The 19,977-nt window shown below is 43.5% G+C and overlaps 1 protein-coding gene and 1 long non-coding RNA gene across 3 annotated transcripts; one reads left to right on the top strand and one right to left on the bottom strand.

Moving 5' to 3' along the window:
• The first annotated feature begins 973 nt into the window (after positions 1–973).
• On the top strand, positions 974–3,111 carry LOC149976508 (uncharacterized). The gene is made up of 3 exons (XR_016488148.1): positions 974–1,031; positions 1,273–1,800; positions 1,986–3,111. It is a non-coding gene; the product is annotated as an uncharacterized LOC149976508 (long non-coding RNA).
• A 10,503-nt stretch (positions 3,112–13,614) lies between these two features.
• On the bottom strand, positions 13,615–15,303 carry LOC149976507 (E3 ubiquitin-protein ligase RNF186-like). Of its 2 annotated transcripts, XM_090206598.1 has the most exons (3): positions 15,255–15,303; positions 14,464–15,013; positions 13,615–14,276 (listed from the first exon to the last, which is right to left on the bottom strand). In XM_090206598.1, exons 2-3 carry the CDS (start codon positions 14,784–14,786, stop codon positions 14,201–14,203), a joined length of 399 nt encoding a protein of 132 aa, XP_090062724.1. In that variant the 5' UTR covers positions 14,787–15,013; positions 15,255–15,303; the 3' UTR covers positions 13,615–14,200. The 2 variants fall into 2 exon arrangements, with proteins under 2 accessions (XP_090062724.1, XP_090062725.1); XM_090206599.1 differs by lacking the exon at positions 15,255–15,303 and having other exon boundaries at positions 14,464–15,038.
• Between the last annotated feature and the right edge of the window lie 4,674 nt (positions 15,304–19,977).

Below are 19,977 nucleotides of genomic sequence, written 5' to 3'. Positions count from 1 at the left end.
CAGAGAGGATCTACAAGTCCACAGAGAGAGGTCTACAAGTCTACAGAGAGGGATCTACAAGTCCACAGAGAAAGGTCTACAAGTCTACAGAGAGGGGTTTACAAGTCCACAGAGAGGATCTACAAGTCCACAGAGAGAGGTCTACAAGTCCACAGAAAGGATCTACAAGTCCACAGAGAGAGGTCTACAAGTCCACAGAGAGGGATCTACAAGTCCACAGAGAGAGGTCTACAAGTCCACAGAGAGGATCTACAAGTCCACAGAGAGAGGTCTACAAGTCTACAGAGAGGGGTCTACAAGTCCACAGAGAGGGGTCTACAAGTCCACAGAGAGGGGTCTACAAGTTCAGAGAGAGGGGTCTACAAGTCCACAGAGAGGATCTACAAGTCCACAGAGAGGATCTACAAGTCCACAGATAGGATCTACAAGTCCACAGATAGGATCTACACATCCACAGAGAGGGATCTACAAGTCCAAAGAGAGGATCTACAAGTCCACATAGAGGGTTCTACAAGTCCACATAGAGGGTTCTACAAGTCCACAGAGAGGATCTACAAGTCCACAGAAAGGGTTGTATAAGTGCTTCCCCCTCTCTAGTGGAAATTCCCCTTCAAATATTGATCCGTCATAATCTGGACTTACACTGAGTGTACCAAACATTAGGAACACCATTTGTACACTCATTCTATGTCAAGGAAAGAGCAGGTGTTCTTAATGTTTTGTACACTCAGTGTACGTGCCCTTTGTAGACATAAACACCTGCCCTGAAAATGTCAATACGCAACCCTGGCAATTCTCCTGAAGTGTCCTACTATGCTATAGAAGTGACCTAGAAGTGTTTAACTCGTTCCATGGAACTTTCCTGCCTCACCTGAGAGTAGAGGAGGTGAGAGACCGCCCTTTCTGGGGAAAAAACACAATTTTGTCTCCTCCCCCAAAGCTTTAAATAGGAGCACACACACTCTTCTCTCTCAAACACAAAGTTTTGTCGTAGGATAGTTGGTCACTGGGCTGAAAATCTTCCAGAAACTGTAAGTAAAATATTGTCTCTCATTGATAATGATAAAAGTGAAAAGGTTTGTCTATATCTGATAACTTTGGAAGTTATAAATGTGTGTGATATTTTTCAAGATATTTTTTTCTTCATGTCTAATCAGAAAAACCTGACAGCCTGTTGATTTAAGATACGGTATCACATTAGATATGTTTACATAGTGCCAGTGATGAAGTCACTGAGTCTAATTTAATTTAACATCTTAATGTCTTTTGCAGGTTCCTGACCTATGCCCATAAGCACAGATCAAGGATCAGCTCATCCTCATCAAGCCCAAACCAGGACATTAACAAACCACAAGGGGAAACCTGACCTCAGACCAGCGTTTAAACCCCACGTCTTCCTGCCAAGACACTGACACTCCGTCCAGAATTCCAGCTGTCCATCCATCCATCCATCCATCCACACCCCAGCCAGCCAGCTATGGGTCTGATGAGCGAGGACATGGAGTGCTGTATCTGCCTCCAGCCCTACTCTCGCAGGGAGAAGATCCCTCGGATGCTCCACTGTAAGCACACATTCTGTGGGCTGTGCTTGCAGGCGATGTCCAGGCTCCAAAGCGGCCTACTGACAGTCTGCTGCCCCCTGTGCCGTTGGATCACCTGCACCGAGCCCAGCCTCACCCTGCCGGGGTCGCTGTGGGTTAACACTGAGATCTGGGACCAGATACTAGACAGACAACAGGAAGAGGAGGAAGAGTAGAAGGGAGCTAACAGACAGACACGGACCACTACACAGTACACATGGTGAGTACCCCAGGCAAAGGTGGATGGATTGATAGACTGATTTAGAAACCTGGAGAAACCTTCCTCTGTTCTCTGATCTTCCTAACATTTTGTTCTGTATCTTTTGGTCTCTCTCTCTCTCTCTCTCTCTCTCTCTCTCTCTCTCTCTCTCCTCTGTTTTTTTCCCCTTCTCTCCTGTCCTCTAGTTCTCCATCAAGGCATTGTGGCCTGAGGCTCAAACTACAGAATTTCCTGAGGAGGATGAAGCACAATGTGCTGTAAACCGAGAAGACGAAGAGCAGAGAAAGAAGCCTGCATTTTCCCATTTCAGAGCAGGAGATACTCATTGAGTAATGAAGCTAATTCATAAAACAGGACCGACCGGTGACTTTACATAATGAAGCAAGATTGAACCAATTATTCATATGCTTTGTGTTTGATTGACTTTGGGTATGTGTAATGTTCTCAGTCAACTTACCTGGTAAAATAAGGGTTAAATTATAATATTAATAATAAAGGATGGATAGGTGGAGGAAATAAAAAATAAGATATTAAATGGATTGAGGAAGAAAGAAAGATAAAGGAAGTTATGAATAGATGGACAGACATAGATAGATAGATAGATAGATAGATAGATAGATAGATAGATAGATAGATAGACAGATAGACAGATAGATAGATAGATTGATAGACAGATAGATAGATAGACAGATAGATAGATAGATAGATAGATAGATAGATAGATAGATAGATAGATAGACAGATAGATAGATAGATATTTACATATTTATGCTTATTTATTTTCCCTTGTGTACTTTAACCATTTGTACATTGTTGCAACACTGTACACTGTACACATATGTATAATATGACATTTGTAATGTCTTTATTGTTTTGAAACTTCTGTATGTGTAATGTTTACTGTTAATTTTTATTGTTTATTTCACTTTTGTATATTATCTACCTCACTTGCTTTGGCAATGTTAACACATGTTTCCCATGCCAATAAAGCCCCTTGAATTGAATTGAATTGAATAGACAGACAGATAATAGATAATAGATGTTTAATGATTTGATAAAAGGTGTATTACTGCGTGAAGGGAAGTGGAGGTTTAGTATTTATTATGACATCATTTTAGAACAGCTTTAATATTGCATATTGTTTCTTTTATCAATTTAATTGTCTGCATCATTTCCAGTCCCCCAAATCAGGGATGTTGGATTTGTTTATCCTCATTGGACATGTTTAATTCATCTGTTCTGTTTGAAGAGCAGGTTTTTGTATCCTGGAATTATATTTATTGGTTAATAAATACATCCACTTTAAAATAACCCTGTCTTAGAGTTGTGAAATAGCTTATTATTATCATTACATTAGGAAAGTAACTGTCTGATATCCAACTATTTATGGACCCCAGATAGAGTTGGGGGTGTTAATACACTACACATTCTACACTACTATTTCCTAAAACACAAAACAAATCCTAAACATTCCACTGTCCTTGGTTTTGATGTGTGCAGGACATGACTGAAATCACTCTCTGTCTAATCATGTCTCAGAGAACCCTGTATGCATTCTTGCATATGAGATTCCCTAAAAACACATCACTTTGATAAAGCAATAACCAGAATTGAATTCTTCATTGCAGGTTAGGAGAATTTATGCAGCATGTTAGGGGAATTAACGTTGCAGGTTAGGAGAATTTATGCAGCATGTTAGGGGAATTAACGTTGCAGGTTAGGAGAATTTATGCAGCATGTTAGGGGAATTAACGTAGCAGGTAAGGAGAATGAGGTTAAAGGTTAGGAAAAGGCTTAGGGTCACTTCTGGTCGTAGCTGTACCGAAGTGGTGTTTTTAGGAAGTCCTCCTACTACTTTTGATCAGGGCCGTGCTCCATCCACCCTGTTCTCTAATCTAACCCCCATACATACCATTCCTTATATAGTATACTACTTTTGATCAGGGCCGTGCTCCATCCACCCTGTTCTCTAATCTAACCCCCATACATACCATTCCTTATATAGTATACTACTTTTGATCAGGGCCGTGCTCCATCCACCCTGTTATCTAGCCTAACCCCCATTCATACCATACTACTTTTGATCAGGGCCGTGCTCCATCCACCCTGTTATCTAGCCTAACCCCCATACATACCATTCCTTATATAGTATACTACTTTTAGTCAGGGCCGTGCTCCATCCACCCTGTTATCTAGCCTAACCCCCATACATACCATTCCTTATATAGTATACTACTTTTAGTCAGGGCCGTGCTCCATCCACCCTGTTATCTAGCCTAACCCCCATACATACCATTCCTTATATAGTATACTACTTTTAGTCAGGGCCGTGCTCCATCCACCCTGTTATCTAGCCTAACCCCCATACATACCATTCCTTATATAGTATACTACTTTTAGTCAGGGCCGTGCTCCATCCACCCTGTTATCTAATCTGACCCCCATACATACCATTCCTTATATAGTATACTACTTCTAGTCAGGGCCGTGCTCCATCCACCCTGTTATCTAATCTGACCCCCATACATACCATTCCTTATATAGTATACTACTTTTAGTCAGGGCCGTGCTCCATCCACCCTGTTATCTAATCTAACCCCCATACATACAATTCCTTATATAGTATACTACTTTTAGTCAGGGCCGTGCTCCATCCACCCTGTTATCTAATCTAACCCCCATACATACAATTCCTTATATAGTATACTACTTTTAGTCAGGGCCGTGCTCCATCCACCCTGTTATCTAGCCTAACCCCCATACATACCATTCCTTATATAGTATACTACTTTTGATCAGGGCCGTGCTCCATCCACCCTGTTATCTAGCCTAACCCCCATACATACCATTCCTTATATAGTATACTACTTTTGATCAGGGCCGTGCTCCATCCACCCTGTTATCTAATCTAACCCCCATACATACCATTCCTTATATAGTATACTACTTTTGATCAGGGCCGTGCTCCATCCACCCTGTTATCTAGCCTAACCCCCATACATACCATTCCTTATATAGTATACTACTTTTGATCAGGGCCGTGCTCCATCCACCCTGTTATCTAGCCTAACCCCCATTCATACCATACTACTTTTGATCAGGGCCGTGCTCCATCCACCCTGTTATCTAGCCTAACCCCCATACATACCATTCCTTATATAGTATACTACTTTTAGTCAGGGCCGTGCTCCATCCACCCTGTTATCTAGCCTAACCCCCATACATACCATTCCTTATATAGTATACTACTTTTAGTCAGGGCCGTGCTCCATCCACCCTGTTATCTAGCCTAACCCCCATACATACCATTCCTTATATAGTATACTACTTTGATCAGGGCCGTGCTCCATCCACCCTGTTCTCTAATCTAACCCCCATACATACCATTCCTTATATAGTATACTACTTTTGATCAGGGCCGTGCTCCATCTACCCTGTTATCTAGCCTAACCCCCATACATACCATACTACTTTTGATCAGGGCCGTGCTCCATCCCCCCTGTTATCTAATCTAACCCCCATACATACCATTCCTTATATAGTATACTACTTTTGATCAGGGCCGTGCTCCATCTACCCTGTTATCTAGCCTAACCCCCATACATACCATTCCTTATATAGTATACTACTTTTAGTCAGGGCCGTGCTCCATCCACCCTGTTATCTAGCCTAACCCCCATACATACCATACTACTTTTAGTCAGGGCCGTGCTCCATCCACCCTGTTATCTAATCTAACCCCCATACATACCATACTACTTTTGATCAGGGCCGTGCTCCATCCACCCTGTTATCTAATCTAACCCCCATACATACCATTCCTTATATAGTATACTACTTTTAGTCAGGGCAGTGCTCCATCCACCCTGTTATCTAGCCTAACCCCCATACATACCATACTACTTTTGATCAGGGCCGTGCTCCATCCACCCTGTTGTCTAATCTAACCCCCATACATACCATTCCTTATATAGTATACTACTTTTGATCAGGGCCGTGCTCCATCCACCCTGTTATCTAGCCTAACCCCCATACATACCATTCCTTATATAGTATACTACTTTTGATCAGGGCCGTGCTCCATCCACCCTGTTATCTAGCCTAACCCCCATACATACCATTCCTTATATAGTATACTACTTTTGATCAGGGCCGTGCTCCATCCACCCTGTTCTCTAATCTAACCCCCATACATACCATTCCTTATATAGTATACTACTTTTAGTCAGGGCCGTGCTCCATCCACCCTGTTATCTAGCCTAACCCCCATACATACCTGACACACCTGTTTCAGAATGTTGTAGTTTCTCTTTCTACATATCTCCCGTTAATGAATAACTACCGTTGATTAACTACTAGTTGGAAAAGAGGAGTGGAGCTGTAGGTTAACAAATACATTATTATTTTATATGACAGTTTGGTAACACAGGGTCTTTGTCCCAAATGGAACACTATTCCCTACATAGTGCACTACTTTAAAGGCAAAGGCTCTGGTCAAAAGCAGTGCACTATCTATGGAATAGGATAGCAATTGGGACATACCCAGGGACAACAGAGCTGCCTATTTCTCTGACAGACACCTTAAGGCTACAATTAAGAAAAACAAACCAAATAGGAGCCATAAAATATACATATTAAACACAAAGATTATATATATAGGGACTATATAGACTGTTGTCTCCTCATTAAGGTCTATATAGACTGTTATCTCCTCATTAGGGTCTATATAGACTGTTGTCTCCTCATTAAGGTCTATATAGACTGTTGTCTCCTCACTAGGGTCTATATAGACTGTTGTCTCCTCATTAAGGTCTATATAGACTGTTGTCTCCTCATTAGGTTCTATATAGACTGTTGTCTCCTCATTAGGGTCTATATAGACTGTTGTCTCCTCATTAAGGTCTATATAGACTGTTGTCTCCTCATTATGGTCTATATAGACTGTTGTCTCCTCATTAGGGTCTATATAGACTGTTGTCTCCTCACTAGGGTCTATATAGACTGTTGTCTCCTCATTAGGGTCTATATAGACTGTTGTCTCCTCATTATGGTCTATATAGACTGTTGTCTCCTCATTAGGGTCTATATAGACTGTTGTCTCCTCACTAGGGTCTATATAGACTGTTGTCTCCTCATTAGGGTTTATATAGACTGTTGTCTCCTCACTAGGGTCTATATAGACTGTTGTCTCCTCACTAGGGTCTATATAGACTGTTGTCTCCTCATTAGGGTCTATATAGACTGTTGTCTCCTCACTAGGGTCTATATAGACTGTTGTCTCCTCATTAGGGTCTATATAGACTGTTGTCTCCTCATTAGGGTCTATATAGACTATTGTCTCCTCATTAGGGCCTATATAGACTGTTGTCTCCTCACTAGGGCCTATGTAGACTGTTGTCTCCTCACTAGGGTCTATATAGACTGTTGTCTCCTCATTAGGGTCTATATAGACTGTTGTCTCCTCACTAGGGTCTATATAGACTGTTGTCTCCTCACTAGGGTCTATATAGACTGTTGTCTCCTCATTAGGGTCTATATAGACTGTTGTCTCCTCATTAGGGCCTATATAGACTGTTGTCTCCTCATTAAGGTCTATATAGACTGTTGTCGCCTCATTAGGGTCTATATAGACTGTTGTCTCCTCACTAGGGTCTATATAGACTGTTGTCTCCTCACTAGGGCCTATATAGACTGTTGTCTCCTCACTAGGGTCTATATAGACTGTTGTCTCCTCATTAGGGCCTATATAGACTGTAGTCTCCTCATTAGGGTCCATATAGACTGTTGTCTCCTCACTAGGGTCTATATAGACTGTTGTCTCCTAATTAGGGTCTACATAGACTGTTGTCTCCTCATTAGGGCCTGTATAGACTGTTGTCTCCTCATTAGGCCCTGTATAGACTGTTGTCCCCTAATTAGGGTTTATATAGACTGTTGTCTCCTCATTAGGCCCTGTATAGACTGTTGTCTCCTCATTAGGGTCTATATAGACTGTTGTCTCCTCATTAGGCCCTATACAGACTGTTGTCTCCTCATTAGGGACAATATAGACTGTTGTCTCCTCATTGGGATCTATGTAGACTGTGAGATTCTGTCAGATGTGTGCATACTGAAGGTGAAGTCAGGTGCAGGAGAGCAGATATTTGTGAACAAGTGCTCACTTCATTCAGGCAAATGTGCAAAACAGTCACAATAATTATGTTTAACAATAAACATCTTCGTGAAATACCATGGAAAAAACAAGCCAGGCTGGCGCGTCAACAACACACACGTAACACAATAAATCTCACAAGAAGATATGATGGGGAACAGAGGAATAGATACATGTAGATTGATTGGGAAAGGAAAACCAGGTGTGCAGAGAACAAGACAAAACAAATGGATACATGGAGCGGCAATGGCTAGAAAGCCGATGACGTCGACCGCCGAACGAACAAGGAGAGGAGCCGATGGCGGAAGTCGTGACAGCCGACGCTCGGCTCCAGAGGTGCGTCGACACCAAACTCGGGGACGACCGGGAGGGCGAGGCGATGGTGGAACTCACGCTCAGGGTCCAATACATCAGCCACCAGAAGCCAGCACCTCTCCTCCGGACCGTACCACTCCCACTCCACGAGGTACTGAAGGCCCCTCGCCCGACGCCTCGAATCCAGGATGGAAAGGACAGAGTACGCCGGGGCCCCCTCGATGTCCAGCTGGGCCGGAGGAACCTCCTGTACCTCAGACTCCCGGAGCGGACCAGCCACCACCGGCCTGAGGAGAGACACATGGAACGAGGGGTTAATATGGTAATCGAGGGGAACCTGTAACTTGTGACATACCTCGTTCAGTCTCCTCAGGACTTTGAATGGCAACACAAACCGGGGGCCAAGCTTCCAGCAGGGCAGGAGGAGGGGCAGGTTTTGGGTCGAGGGCCAGACCCTGTCCCTCGGTGCGAACGCTGGGGCCTCACTGCGGTGACTGTCTGCGCTGGTCTTTTGGCGCAGCGCGGCCTGCTGGAGGCGACCATGTGCGGCTTCCCAGGTCTCCTCCGCACGTCTGAACCAATCGTCCACCGCAGGAGCCTCGGTCTGACTCTGATGCCACGGTGCCAGAACCGGCTGGTACCCCAATACACACTGAAAGGGGGAGAAGTTAGTGGAGGAGTGGCGGAGCAAGTCCTGCGCCATCTCTGCCCGGGGCACGAACACTGCCCACTCCCCCGGCCGGTCCTGGCAATAGGACCGCAGAAACCTGCCCACATCCTTGTTCACTCACTCTCTACCCATTACTCTCGGGGTGAAAACCTGAGGTGAGGCTGATCGAGACCCCCAAACGTTCCATGAACGCCCTCCAGACTCTCGAAGTGAACTGGGGACATCTATCAGACACTATATCCTCAGGAACCCCGTAGTTCCGGAAGACGTGTGTAAACAGGGCCTAAGCAGTATGTAGGGCCGTAGGGAGACCGGGCAGAGGGAGGAGACGACAGGATTTAGAGAAACGATCCCTCTTTATGTCCAAAAAACTCAGTTTAAATTGACGCGTTATGTTCAGTAATGCATTGTCTCAAATAACATTCAGTGAAATTGCAGAGAGCCAAATCAAATTACAGAAATACTCATCATAAACATTGATGAAAGATACAAGTGTTATACATACGATTAAAGATAAACTTCTTGTTAATCCAGCCACTGTGTCCGATTTCAAAAAGGCTTTACGGCGAAAGAAAACCGTACTATTATCTGAGGATAGCACCCCATCAAACAAACACAGACAATCATATTTCATCCCGCCAGGCGTGACACAAAACTCAGAAATAATGATATAATTCATGCCTTACCTTTGAAGATCTTCTTTTGTTGGCACTCCAATATGTCCCATAAACATCACAAATAGTCCTTTTGTTCGATAAATTCCATGGTTATACACTCAACCCTCATTCTGAACAGCCCTACTTCTTCATTACACAAAGAAAAAACATCAACCAATTTCAAAAGACTGTTGACATCCAGTGGAAGTGATAGGAACTGCAAGCAAGAGCCTTAGAAATCTAGATCCACATAGAAAACCCATTGAATAGAGAGTGACCTCAAAAAAAGATTTTCCTGGATGGTTTGCCCTCGGGGTTTCTTCTGCCAAATAAGTTCTGTTATACTCACAGACATCATTCAAACAGTTTTAGAAACTTCAGACTGTTTTCTATCCTAATCTACACATAATATGCATATCCTAGCCTCTGGGCCTGAGTAGCAGGTAGTTAACTTTGGGCAAGCATTTCATCCGGACGTGAAAATACCGCCCCCTAGCCTAGAGAGGTTAACGGTCCGTTATTGTGGGGTCGCATTATTGTGTTGTATTTGTCTATTTTGAGTCAATTACGTTTATTACTCATATCTGATGTCCTGCACCTGACTCCTCTACACCAGCTACACACAGGATTGATTACATATACTACATACTGCACTAGCTGGTCCCTGGTCTAAAGTAGTATACTATATAAGGAATAGGGGCCATTTCAGACACAATCTGTCTGTCTATTTGAAGAGCTTCTTCATGTTTTCAAGACAGGCTAGTGACCAATTCAATAACTCACAGCAGGAAATGAAACGTACACAACCAAAACAGACGTGAGTTCCACCAATCAGAGAAGGACTTCCTAAAAACACCACTTCGGTACAGCTACGACCAGAAGTGACCCTAAGCCTTTTCCTAACCTTTAACCTCATTCTCCTTACCTGCTACGTTAATTCCCCTAACATGCTGCATAAATTCTCCTTACCTGCAACGTTAATTCCCCTAACATGCTGCATAAATTCTCCTAACCTGCAACGAAGAATTCAATTCTGGTTATTGCTTTATCAAATTTTAGGGAATTTCATATGCAAGAATGCATACAGGGTTCTCTGAGACATGATTAGACAGAGAGTGATTTCAGTCATGTACTGCACACATCAAAACCAAGGACAGTGGAATGTTTAGGATTTGTTTTGTGTTTTAGGAAATAGTAGTGTAGAATGTGTAGTGTATTAACACCCCCAACTCTATCTGGGGTCCATAAATAGTTGGATATCAGACAGTTACTTTCCTAATGTAATGATAATAATAAGCTATTTCACAACTCTAAGACAGGGTTATTTTAAATTGGATGTATTTATTAACCAATAAATATAATTCCAGGATAAAAACCTGCTCTTCAAACAGAACAGATGAATTAACATGTCCAATGAGGATAAACAAATCCAACATCCCTGATTTGGGGGACTGGAAATGATGCAGACAATTACATTGATAAAATAAACAATATGCAATATTAAAGCTGTTCTAAAATGATGTCATAATAAATACTAAACCTCCACTTCCCTTCACACAGTAATACACCTTTTATCAAATCATTAAACATCTATTATAAACATTGTTCACAGTATATATATATAGGAACCAATACACACAGTCAGTCAGGAAAGTTAAAGCCAACTTCTTCAGGCAGAAGTTTGCATCCTGTAGCTCCAACTCCAAAAAGTTCTGGGACACTGTGAAGTCCATGGAGAACAAGAGCACCTCCTCCCAGCTGCCCACTGCACTGAGGCTAGGTAACACGGTCACCACCGATAAATCCATGATTATCGAAAACTTCAACAAGCATTTCTCAACGGCTGGCCATGCCTTCCGCCTGGCTACTCCAACCTCGGCCAACAGCTCCCCCCCCCCCCCCCCCCCCCGCAGCTACTCGCCCAAGCCTCTCTAGGTTCTCCTTTACCCAAATCCAGATAGCAGATGTTCTGAAAGAGCTGCAAAACCTGGACCCGTACAAATCAGCTGGGCTTGACAATCTGGACCCTCTATTCCTGAAACTATCCGCCGCCATTGTCGCAACCCCTATTACCAGCCTGTTCAACCTCTCTTTCATATCGTCTGAGATCCCCAAGGATTGGAAAGCTGCCGCAGTCATCCCCCTCTTCAAAGGGGGCGACACCCTGGACCCAAACTGTTACAGACCTATATCCATCCTGCCCTGCCTATCTAAGGTCTTCGAAAGCCAAGTCAACAAACAGGTCACTGACCATCTTGAATCCCACCGTACCTTCTCCGCTGTGCAATCTGGTTTCCGAGCCGGTCACGGGTGTACCTCAGCCACGCTCAAGGTACTAAACGATATCATAACCGCCATCGATAAAAGACAGTACTGTGCAGCCGTCTTCATAGACCTTGCCAAGGCTTTCGACTCTGTCAATCACCGTATTCTTATCGGCAGACTCAGTAGCCTCGGTTTTTCGGATGACTGCCTTGCCTGGTTCACCAATTACTTTGCAGACAGAGTTCAGTGTGTCAAATCGGAGGGCATGCTGTCCGGTCCTCTGGCAGTCTCTATGGGGGTGCCACAGGGTTCAATTCTCGGGCCGACTCTTTTCTCTGTATATATCAATGATGTTTCTCATGCTGCGGGCGATTCCCTGATCCACCTCTACGCAGACGACACCATTCTATATACTTCCGGCCCGTCCTTGGACACTGTGCTATCTAACCTCCAAACGAGCTTCAATGCCATACAGCACTCCTTCCGTGGCCTCCAACTGCTCTTAAACGCTAGTAAAACCAAATGCATGCTTTTCAACCGTTCGCTGCCTGCACCCGCACGCCTGACCAGCATCACCACCCTGGATGGTTCCGACCTTGAATATGTGGACATCTATAAGTACCTAGGTGTCTGGCTAGACTCTAAACTCTCCTTCCAGACCCATATCAAACATCTCCAATCGAAAATCAAATCAAGAGTCGGCTTTCTATTCCGCAACAAAGCCTCCTTCACTCACGCCGCCAAACTTACCCTAGTAAAACTGACTATCCTACCGATCCTCGACTTCGGCGATGTCATCTACAAAATTGCTTCCAACACTCTACTCAGCAAACTGGATGCAGTTTATCACAGTGCCATCCGTTTTGTCACTAAAGCACCTTATACCACCCACCACTGCGACTTGTATGCTCTAGTCGGCTGGCCCTCGCTACATATTCGTCGCCAGACCCACTGGCTCCAGGTCATCTACAAGTCCATGCTAGGTAAAGCTCCGCCTTATCTCAGTTCACTGGTTACGATGGCAACACCCATCCGTAGCACGCGCTCCAGCAGGTGTATCTCACTGATCATCCCTAAAGCCAACACCTCATTTGGCCGCCTTTCGTTCCAGTTCTCTGCTGCCTGTGACTGGAACGAATTGCAAAAATCGCTGAAGTTGGAGACTTTTATCTCCCTCACCAACTTCAAACATCTGCTATCTGAGCAGCTAACCGATCGCTGCAGCTGTACATAGTCTATTGGTAAATAGCCCACCCATTCTCACCTACCTCATCCCCATACTGTTTTTATTTATTTATTTTTCTGCTCTTTTGCACACCAATATCTCTACCTGTACATAACCATCTGATCATTTATCACTCCAGTGTTAATCTGCATAATTGTAATTATTTGCCTACCTTCTCATGCCTTTTGCACACAATGTATATATAGACTCCCCTTTTTTCTACTGTGTTATTGACTTGTTAATTGTTTACTCCATGTGTAACTCTGTGTTGTCTGTTCACACTGTTATGCCTTATCTTGGCCAGGTCGCAGTTGCAAATGAGAACTTGTTCTCAACTAGCCTACCTGGTTAAATAAAGGTGAAATAAATTTAAAAAAATATATATATATATTGTATTGTACACAGAACACATTGTACAATACACAGTCTCTAACCTTCACCCATCTATCTATCTATCTATCTATCTATCTATCTATCTATCTATCTATCTATCTATCAATCTATCTATCTATCTATCTATCTATCTATTCAATTCAATTCAAGGGGCTTTATTGGCATGGGAAACAAGTGTTAACAATGCCAAAGCAAGTGAGGTAGATAATATACAAAAGTGAAATAAACAATAAAAATTAACAGTTAACATTACACATACAGAAGTTTCAAAACAATAAAGACATTACAAATGTCATATTATACATATGTGTACAGTGTACAGTGTTGTAACAATGTACAAATGGTACAAATCTATCTATCTATCTATCTATCTATCTATCTATCTATCTATCTATCAATGTCTGTCAATCTATTCATAACTTCCTTTATCTTTCTTTCTTCCTCAATCCATTTAATATCTAATTTTTTTATTTCCTCCACCTATCCATCCTTTATTATTAATATTATAATTTAACCCTTATTTTACCAGGTAAGTTGACTGAGAACATTACACATTCCCAAAGACAATCAAACACAAAGCATATGAACAATTGGTTCAATCTTGCTTCATTATGGAAAGTCACCGGTCGGTCCTGTTTTGTGAAATAGCTTCATTACTCAATGAGTATCTCCTGCTTTGAAATGGGAAAATTCAGGCTTCTTTCTCTGCTCTTCGTCTTCTCGGTTTACAGTACATTGTGCTTCATCCTCCTCAGGAAATTCTGTAGTTTGAGCCTCAGGCCACAATGCCTTGATGGAGAACTAGAGGACAGGAGAGAAGGGGAAATAAACAGAAGAGAGAGAGAGAGAGAGAGAGAGAGAGAGAGAGAGAGAGAGAGAGACCAAAAGATACAGAACTAAATGTTAGGAAGATCAGAGAACAGAGGAAGGTATCTCCAGGTTTCTAAATCAGTCTATCAATCCATCCACCTTTGCCTGGGGTACTCACCATGTGTACTGTGTAGTGGTCCGTGTCTGTCTGTTAGCTCCCTTCCACTCTTCCTCCTCTTCCTGTTGTCTGTCTAGTATCTGGTCCCAGATCTCAGTGTTAACCCACAGCGACCCCGGCAGGGTGAGGCTGGGCTCGGTGCAGGTGATCCAACGGCACAGGGGGCAGCAGACTGTCAGTAGGCCGCTTTGGAGCCTGGACATCGCCTGCAAGCACAGCCCACAGAATGTGTGCTTACAGTGGAGCACCCGAGGGATCTTCTCCCTGCGAGAGTAGGGCTGGAGGCAGACACAGCACTCCATGTCCTCGCTCATCAGACCCATGGCTGGCTGGCTGGAGTGTGGATGGATGGATGGATGGACAGATGGATGGATGGACAGCTGGAGCGCAGAGGAATTCTGGACGGAGTGTCAGTGTCTTGGCAGGAAGACGTGGGGTTTAAACGCTGGTCTGAGATTAGTGTTCCCCTTGTGGTTTATTAAGATCCTTGTTTGGATTTGATGAGGATGAGCTGATCCTAGATCTGTGCTTAGGAGCGTAGGTCAGGAACCTGCAAAAGACATTAAGATGTTAAATTAAATTAGACTCAGTGACTTCATCACTTGCACTATGTAAACATATCTAATGTGATAACGTATCTTAAATCAACAGGCTGTCAGGTTTTTCTGATTAGACATGAAGAAAAAAATATCTTGAAAAATATCACACACATTTATAACATCCATAGTTATCAGATATAGACAAACCTTTTCACTTTTATCATTATCAATGAGAGACAATATTTTACTTACAGGTTCTGGAAGATTTTCAGCCAAGTGACCAACTATCCTACGACAAAACTTTGTGTGTGAGAGAGAAGAGTGTGTGTGCTCCTATTTAAAGCTTTGAGGGAGGAGACAAAATTGTGTTATATTCCCAGAAAGGGCGGTCTCTCACCTCCTCTACTCTCAGGTGAGGCAGGAAAGGTCCATGGAACGAGTTAAACACTTCAAGGTCACTTCTATAGCATAGTAGGACACTTCAGGAGAATTGCCAGGGTTGCGTGTTGACATTTTCAGGGCAGGTGTTCATGTCTACAAAGAGGGTGAAAGGTTTTTCACGCTCAACAGTTTCCTGTGTTTGTCAAGAATGGTCCATCACCAGCCAAAGGACATCCAATCAAATTGTATTTGTCACATGAGCAGAATACAACAGGTGTGGACCTCACAGTGAAATGCTGAATACAACAGGTGTAGGTGGACCTCACAGTGAAATGCTGAATACAACAGGTGAAGGTGGACCTCACAGTGAAATGCTGAATACAACAGGTGTAGGTGGACCTTACAGTGAAATGCTGAATACAACAGGTGTGGACCTCACAGTGAAATGCTGAATACAACAGGTGTGGACCTCACAGTGAAATGCTGAATACAACAGGTGTGGACCTCACAGTGAAATGCTGAATACAACAGGTGTAGTAGACCTCACAGTGAAATGCTGAATACAACAGGTGTGGACCTCACAGTGAAATGCTGAATACAACAGGTGTAGTAGACCTCACAGTGAAATGCAGAATACAACAGGTGTGGACCTCACAGTTAAATGCTGAATACAACAGGTGTAGTAGACCTCACAGTGAAATGCTGAATACAACAGGTGTAGTAGACCTCACAGTGAAATGCTGAATACAACAGGTGTGGACCTCACAGTGAAATGCTGAATACAACAGGTGTAGTAGACCTCACAGTGAAATGCTGAATACAACAGGTGTGGACCTCACAGTGAAATGCTGAATACAACAGGTGTGGACCTCACAGTGAAATGCTGAATACAACAGGTGTAGTAGACCTCACAGTGAAATGCTGAATACAACAGGTGTAGTAGACCTCACAGTGAAATGCTGAATACAACAGGTGTGGACCTCACAGTGAAATGCTGAATACAACAGGTGTGGACCTCACAGTGAAATGCTGAATACAACAGGTGTGGACCTCACAGTGAAATGCTTACTTACAAGCACTTAACCAACAATGCAGTTTTAGGAAAAATAAGTGTTAAGTATAAAATAGATACGTAAAATAAATAAAATGAAAAGTTACAAACAATTAAAGAGCAGCAGTAAAATAACAATAGCTAGGGTATGTAACGGGAGGTACCGGTACAGAGTCAATGTGCGGAGGCACCGGTTAGTCGAGGTAATTGAGGTCATATGTAGATGTAGGTAAAGTTAAAGTGACTATGCATAGATAATGAACAGAGAGTAGCAGCAGCGTAAAAGAGGTTGGGGGATGGGGGGGGGCAATGCAAATAGTCTGGGTAGCCATTTGATTAGAAGTTCAGGAGTCTTGTGTCTTGGTGTGTTTGGACCATGATAGTTTGCTGGTGATGTGGACACCAAGGAACTGGAAGCTCTCAACCTGCTCCATTAAAGCCCCGTCGATGAGAATGGGGGCGTGGCTCGGTCCTCCTTTTCCTTTAGTTCACAATCATCTCCTTTGTCTTGATCACGTTGAGGGAGAGGTTGTTGTCCTGGCACCACCTTCAGCACATAGATGTTCAGAGGGCGGTTGACAATGTAAATAGTCCGGTGGCCATTTGATTAATTGTTCAGCAGTCTTATGGCTTGGGGGTAGAAGCTGTTAAGGAGCCTCCAGACTTGGAGCTCCGGTACCGCTTGCCGTGGGGTAGCAGAGGAAACAGTCTTTGACTTGGGTGACTGTAGTCTCTGTCAATTTTATGGGCTTTCCTCTGACACCGCCTATTATATAGGTCCTGGATGGCAGGAAGCTTGGCCCCAGTGATGTTCTGGACCGTACACACTATCCTCTGTAGTACCTCGGATGCCGAGCAGTTGCCATACCAGGCGGTGATGCAACCAGTCAAGATGCTCTCGATGGTGCAGCTGTAGAACTTTTTGAGGATCTGGGGACCCATGCCAAATCTTTTCAGTCTCTTAAGGGGGAAGTGTTCTTGGGCACAGGGACTATGGTGGTCTGTTTGAAACATGTTGGTTGTACAGACTCCGTCAGGGACAGGTTGGAAATGTCAGTGAAGACACTTACCAGTTGGTCAGCGCATGCTGGGAATACACGTCCTGGTAAGAAAACTGGACACAACTGTGGGAAGCATTGGAGTGAACGTGGCCAAGCATCCCTGTGGAACGATTTCCACACCTTGTAGAATCCATGCCCTGATGAATTGAGGCTGTTCTCAAGGGGGTGCAACTTAATACTAGGAAGGTGTTCGTAACGTGTGATGTCCTCAGTGTACATTCAGTTTAAAATAAATCAATCTTCATTGTAGGAGCATTTTCACTGGATGGGGGGGGTAGGACTTCTAGAACCCTTTCGGTGGAATTGAAGAACCCTCTCTGTGTCCGTGCATCATCATTAACAGTCACAAATTCAGTGGAAACCTTGTTAACAACCCCCCTAACCAGTCAATTAGACAACAGTCTCCCTGTTGAAACCGGATTGTTTTTGAATTGACAATTTATGACGGCTCTACTTTTTGTTCAACTGGAAATTCCAGGTGAAACACACTTGTCTATTCACCATGCCAGCTAAGTGCCACGCACGCACAACAGACAAACACAAACAAACACTAAGCATAAAGAACCATCAAACATTTGTTCTTTAAAATTGCCTGCGAAGCAGGTTAATATATTCGATGAACTAAACATACAATTTCACGTCACATAATTAAGCAGGACATCTGGGTGTATCTCACAAATGAATTCCTATCATTAAAGGGCCAGAACAAGAGACTGAAAGAGCTTTGTCAAAGTCATCTGCTAGTTTCTAATGGTTATTTTTCTGCTTTCTGAAGTCATGAGTAAGCTGCACACTAAAACAACGTGAGCTAAATGACAGTAAATGATGAGTAATTCTGTTAGCCAGGGACGGTAACCAGCTCTACCGTCAGCCCTGTTTGTCCCAAATGGAACCCTATATATGGATCATCCTTGAGATAAAGGTCCCACAGTTGACAGTGCATGTCAGAGCAAAAACCAAGCCTTGAGGTGGAAGGAATTGTCTGTAGAGCTCTGAGAGAGGATTGTGTCGAGGCACAGATCTGGGTAAGGTTACCAAGACATATCTGCCTTATAAAGGTCCCCAAAAACACAGTGAACTCCATCATTCTTAAATGGAAGAAGTCTGGAACCACCAAGACTCTTCATAGAGCTGGCCGCCAGGCCAAACTGAGCAGTAGGGGGAGAAGCACCTTGGTCAAGGAGGTGACCAAGAACACAATGGTCACTCTGACAGAGCTCCAGAGTTCCTCTGTGGATATGGGAGAACCTTCGTGAAGGACAACCTGCTGCAGCAATCCACCAAATCAGGACTTTATGGTAGAGTGGCCAGACGGAAGCCACTCCTCAGTAAAAAAACACATGACAGCCCTCTTGGAGTTTGCCAAAAGGCATCTAACGGACTCTCAGACCATGAGAAACAAGATGATCTGGTCTGATGAAACCAAGATAGAACACTTTGGCTTGAATACCAAGCGTCACGTCTGGAGGAAACCTGGCACCATCCCTACAGTGAAGCATGGTGGTGGCAGCATCATGCTGTTAGGATGTTTTTCAGCGGTAGGGACTGGGAGACTAGTCAGGATCGAGGGAAAGATGAACAGAGCAAAGTACAGAGAGATCGTTGATGAAAACCTGGTCCAGAGCGCTCAGGATCTCAGACTGGGGTAAATGTTCACCTTCTAACAGGACAAGGACCCTATGCACACAGCCAAGACAACACAGGAGTGACTTTGGGACAAGTCTCTGAATGTCCTTAAGTGGCCCAACCAGAGCCTGGAATGAACACGATCGAACATCTCTGGAGAGAAAAAAGCTGTGCAGCAACATTCCTTATCAACCTGACAGAACTTGAGAGGATCTGCAGAGAAGAATGGGAGAAACTCCCCAAACACAGGTATGCCAAGCTTGTAGAGTCATAGCCAACAAGACTCAAGGCTGTAATCGCTGCCAAAGATACAACAACAAAGTAGTGATCAAATGCTCTGAATACTTATGATATTGTGATATTTCCAGTTTTTATTTTTAATACATTTGCAAAAAATGTCATAAATTCTGATTTTGCTTTGTCATTATGGAGTATTGTGTGTAGATGGCTGAGCATATTATATTTATTCCATTTTAGAACAAGGATGTAATGTAACAAAATGTGGAAAAAGTCAGTGGGTCTGAAAACTTTCTGAATGCACTGTGATGTCTAATCATTAGAGACTGTTGTCTCCTCATTAAATCAAAATCAAATCAAATCAAATTTATTTACATAGCCCTTCGTACATCAGCTGATATCTCAAAGTGCTGTACAGAAACCCAGCCTAAAACCCCAAACAGCCAGCAATGCAGGCACGGTGGCTAGGAAAAACTCCCTAGAAAGGCCAAAACCTAGGAAGAAACCTAGAAAGGAACCAGGCTATGTGGGGTGGCCAGTCCTCTTCTGGCTGTGCCGGGTGGAGATTATAACAGAACATGGCCAAGATGTTCAAATGTTCATAAATGACCAGCATGGT

This window comes from Oncorhynchus mykiss, chromosome 17, assembly GCF_057628025.1.
Source record: "Oncorhynchus mykiss isolate SJ-2025 chromosome 17, ASM5762802v1, whole genome shotgun sequence".
Lineage (NCBI taxonomy): Eukaryota > Metazoa > Chordata > Actinopteri > Salmoniformes > Salmonidae > Oncorhynchus > Oncorhynchus mykiss.
Note: the sequence above shows the minus strand (reverse complement) of the source record. Positions and strands in the feature narration are given on the sequence as shown.

What these genes read in the sequence shown, in the direction of transcription:
- LOC149976507 (XM_090206598.1), bottom strand. Translation starts at nt 14,786, where the DNA reads ATGGGTCTGATGAGCGAGGACATGGAGTGCTGTGTCTGCCTCCAGCCC. An exon ending in ACCACTACACAGTACACATG is followed by an intron (nt 14,277 to 14,463) that starts GTGAGTACCCCA and finishes CCTGTCCTCTAG; the next exon opens with TTCTCCATCAAGGCATTGTG.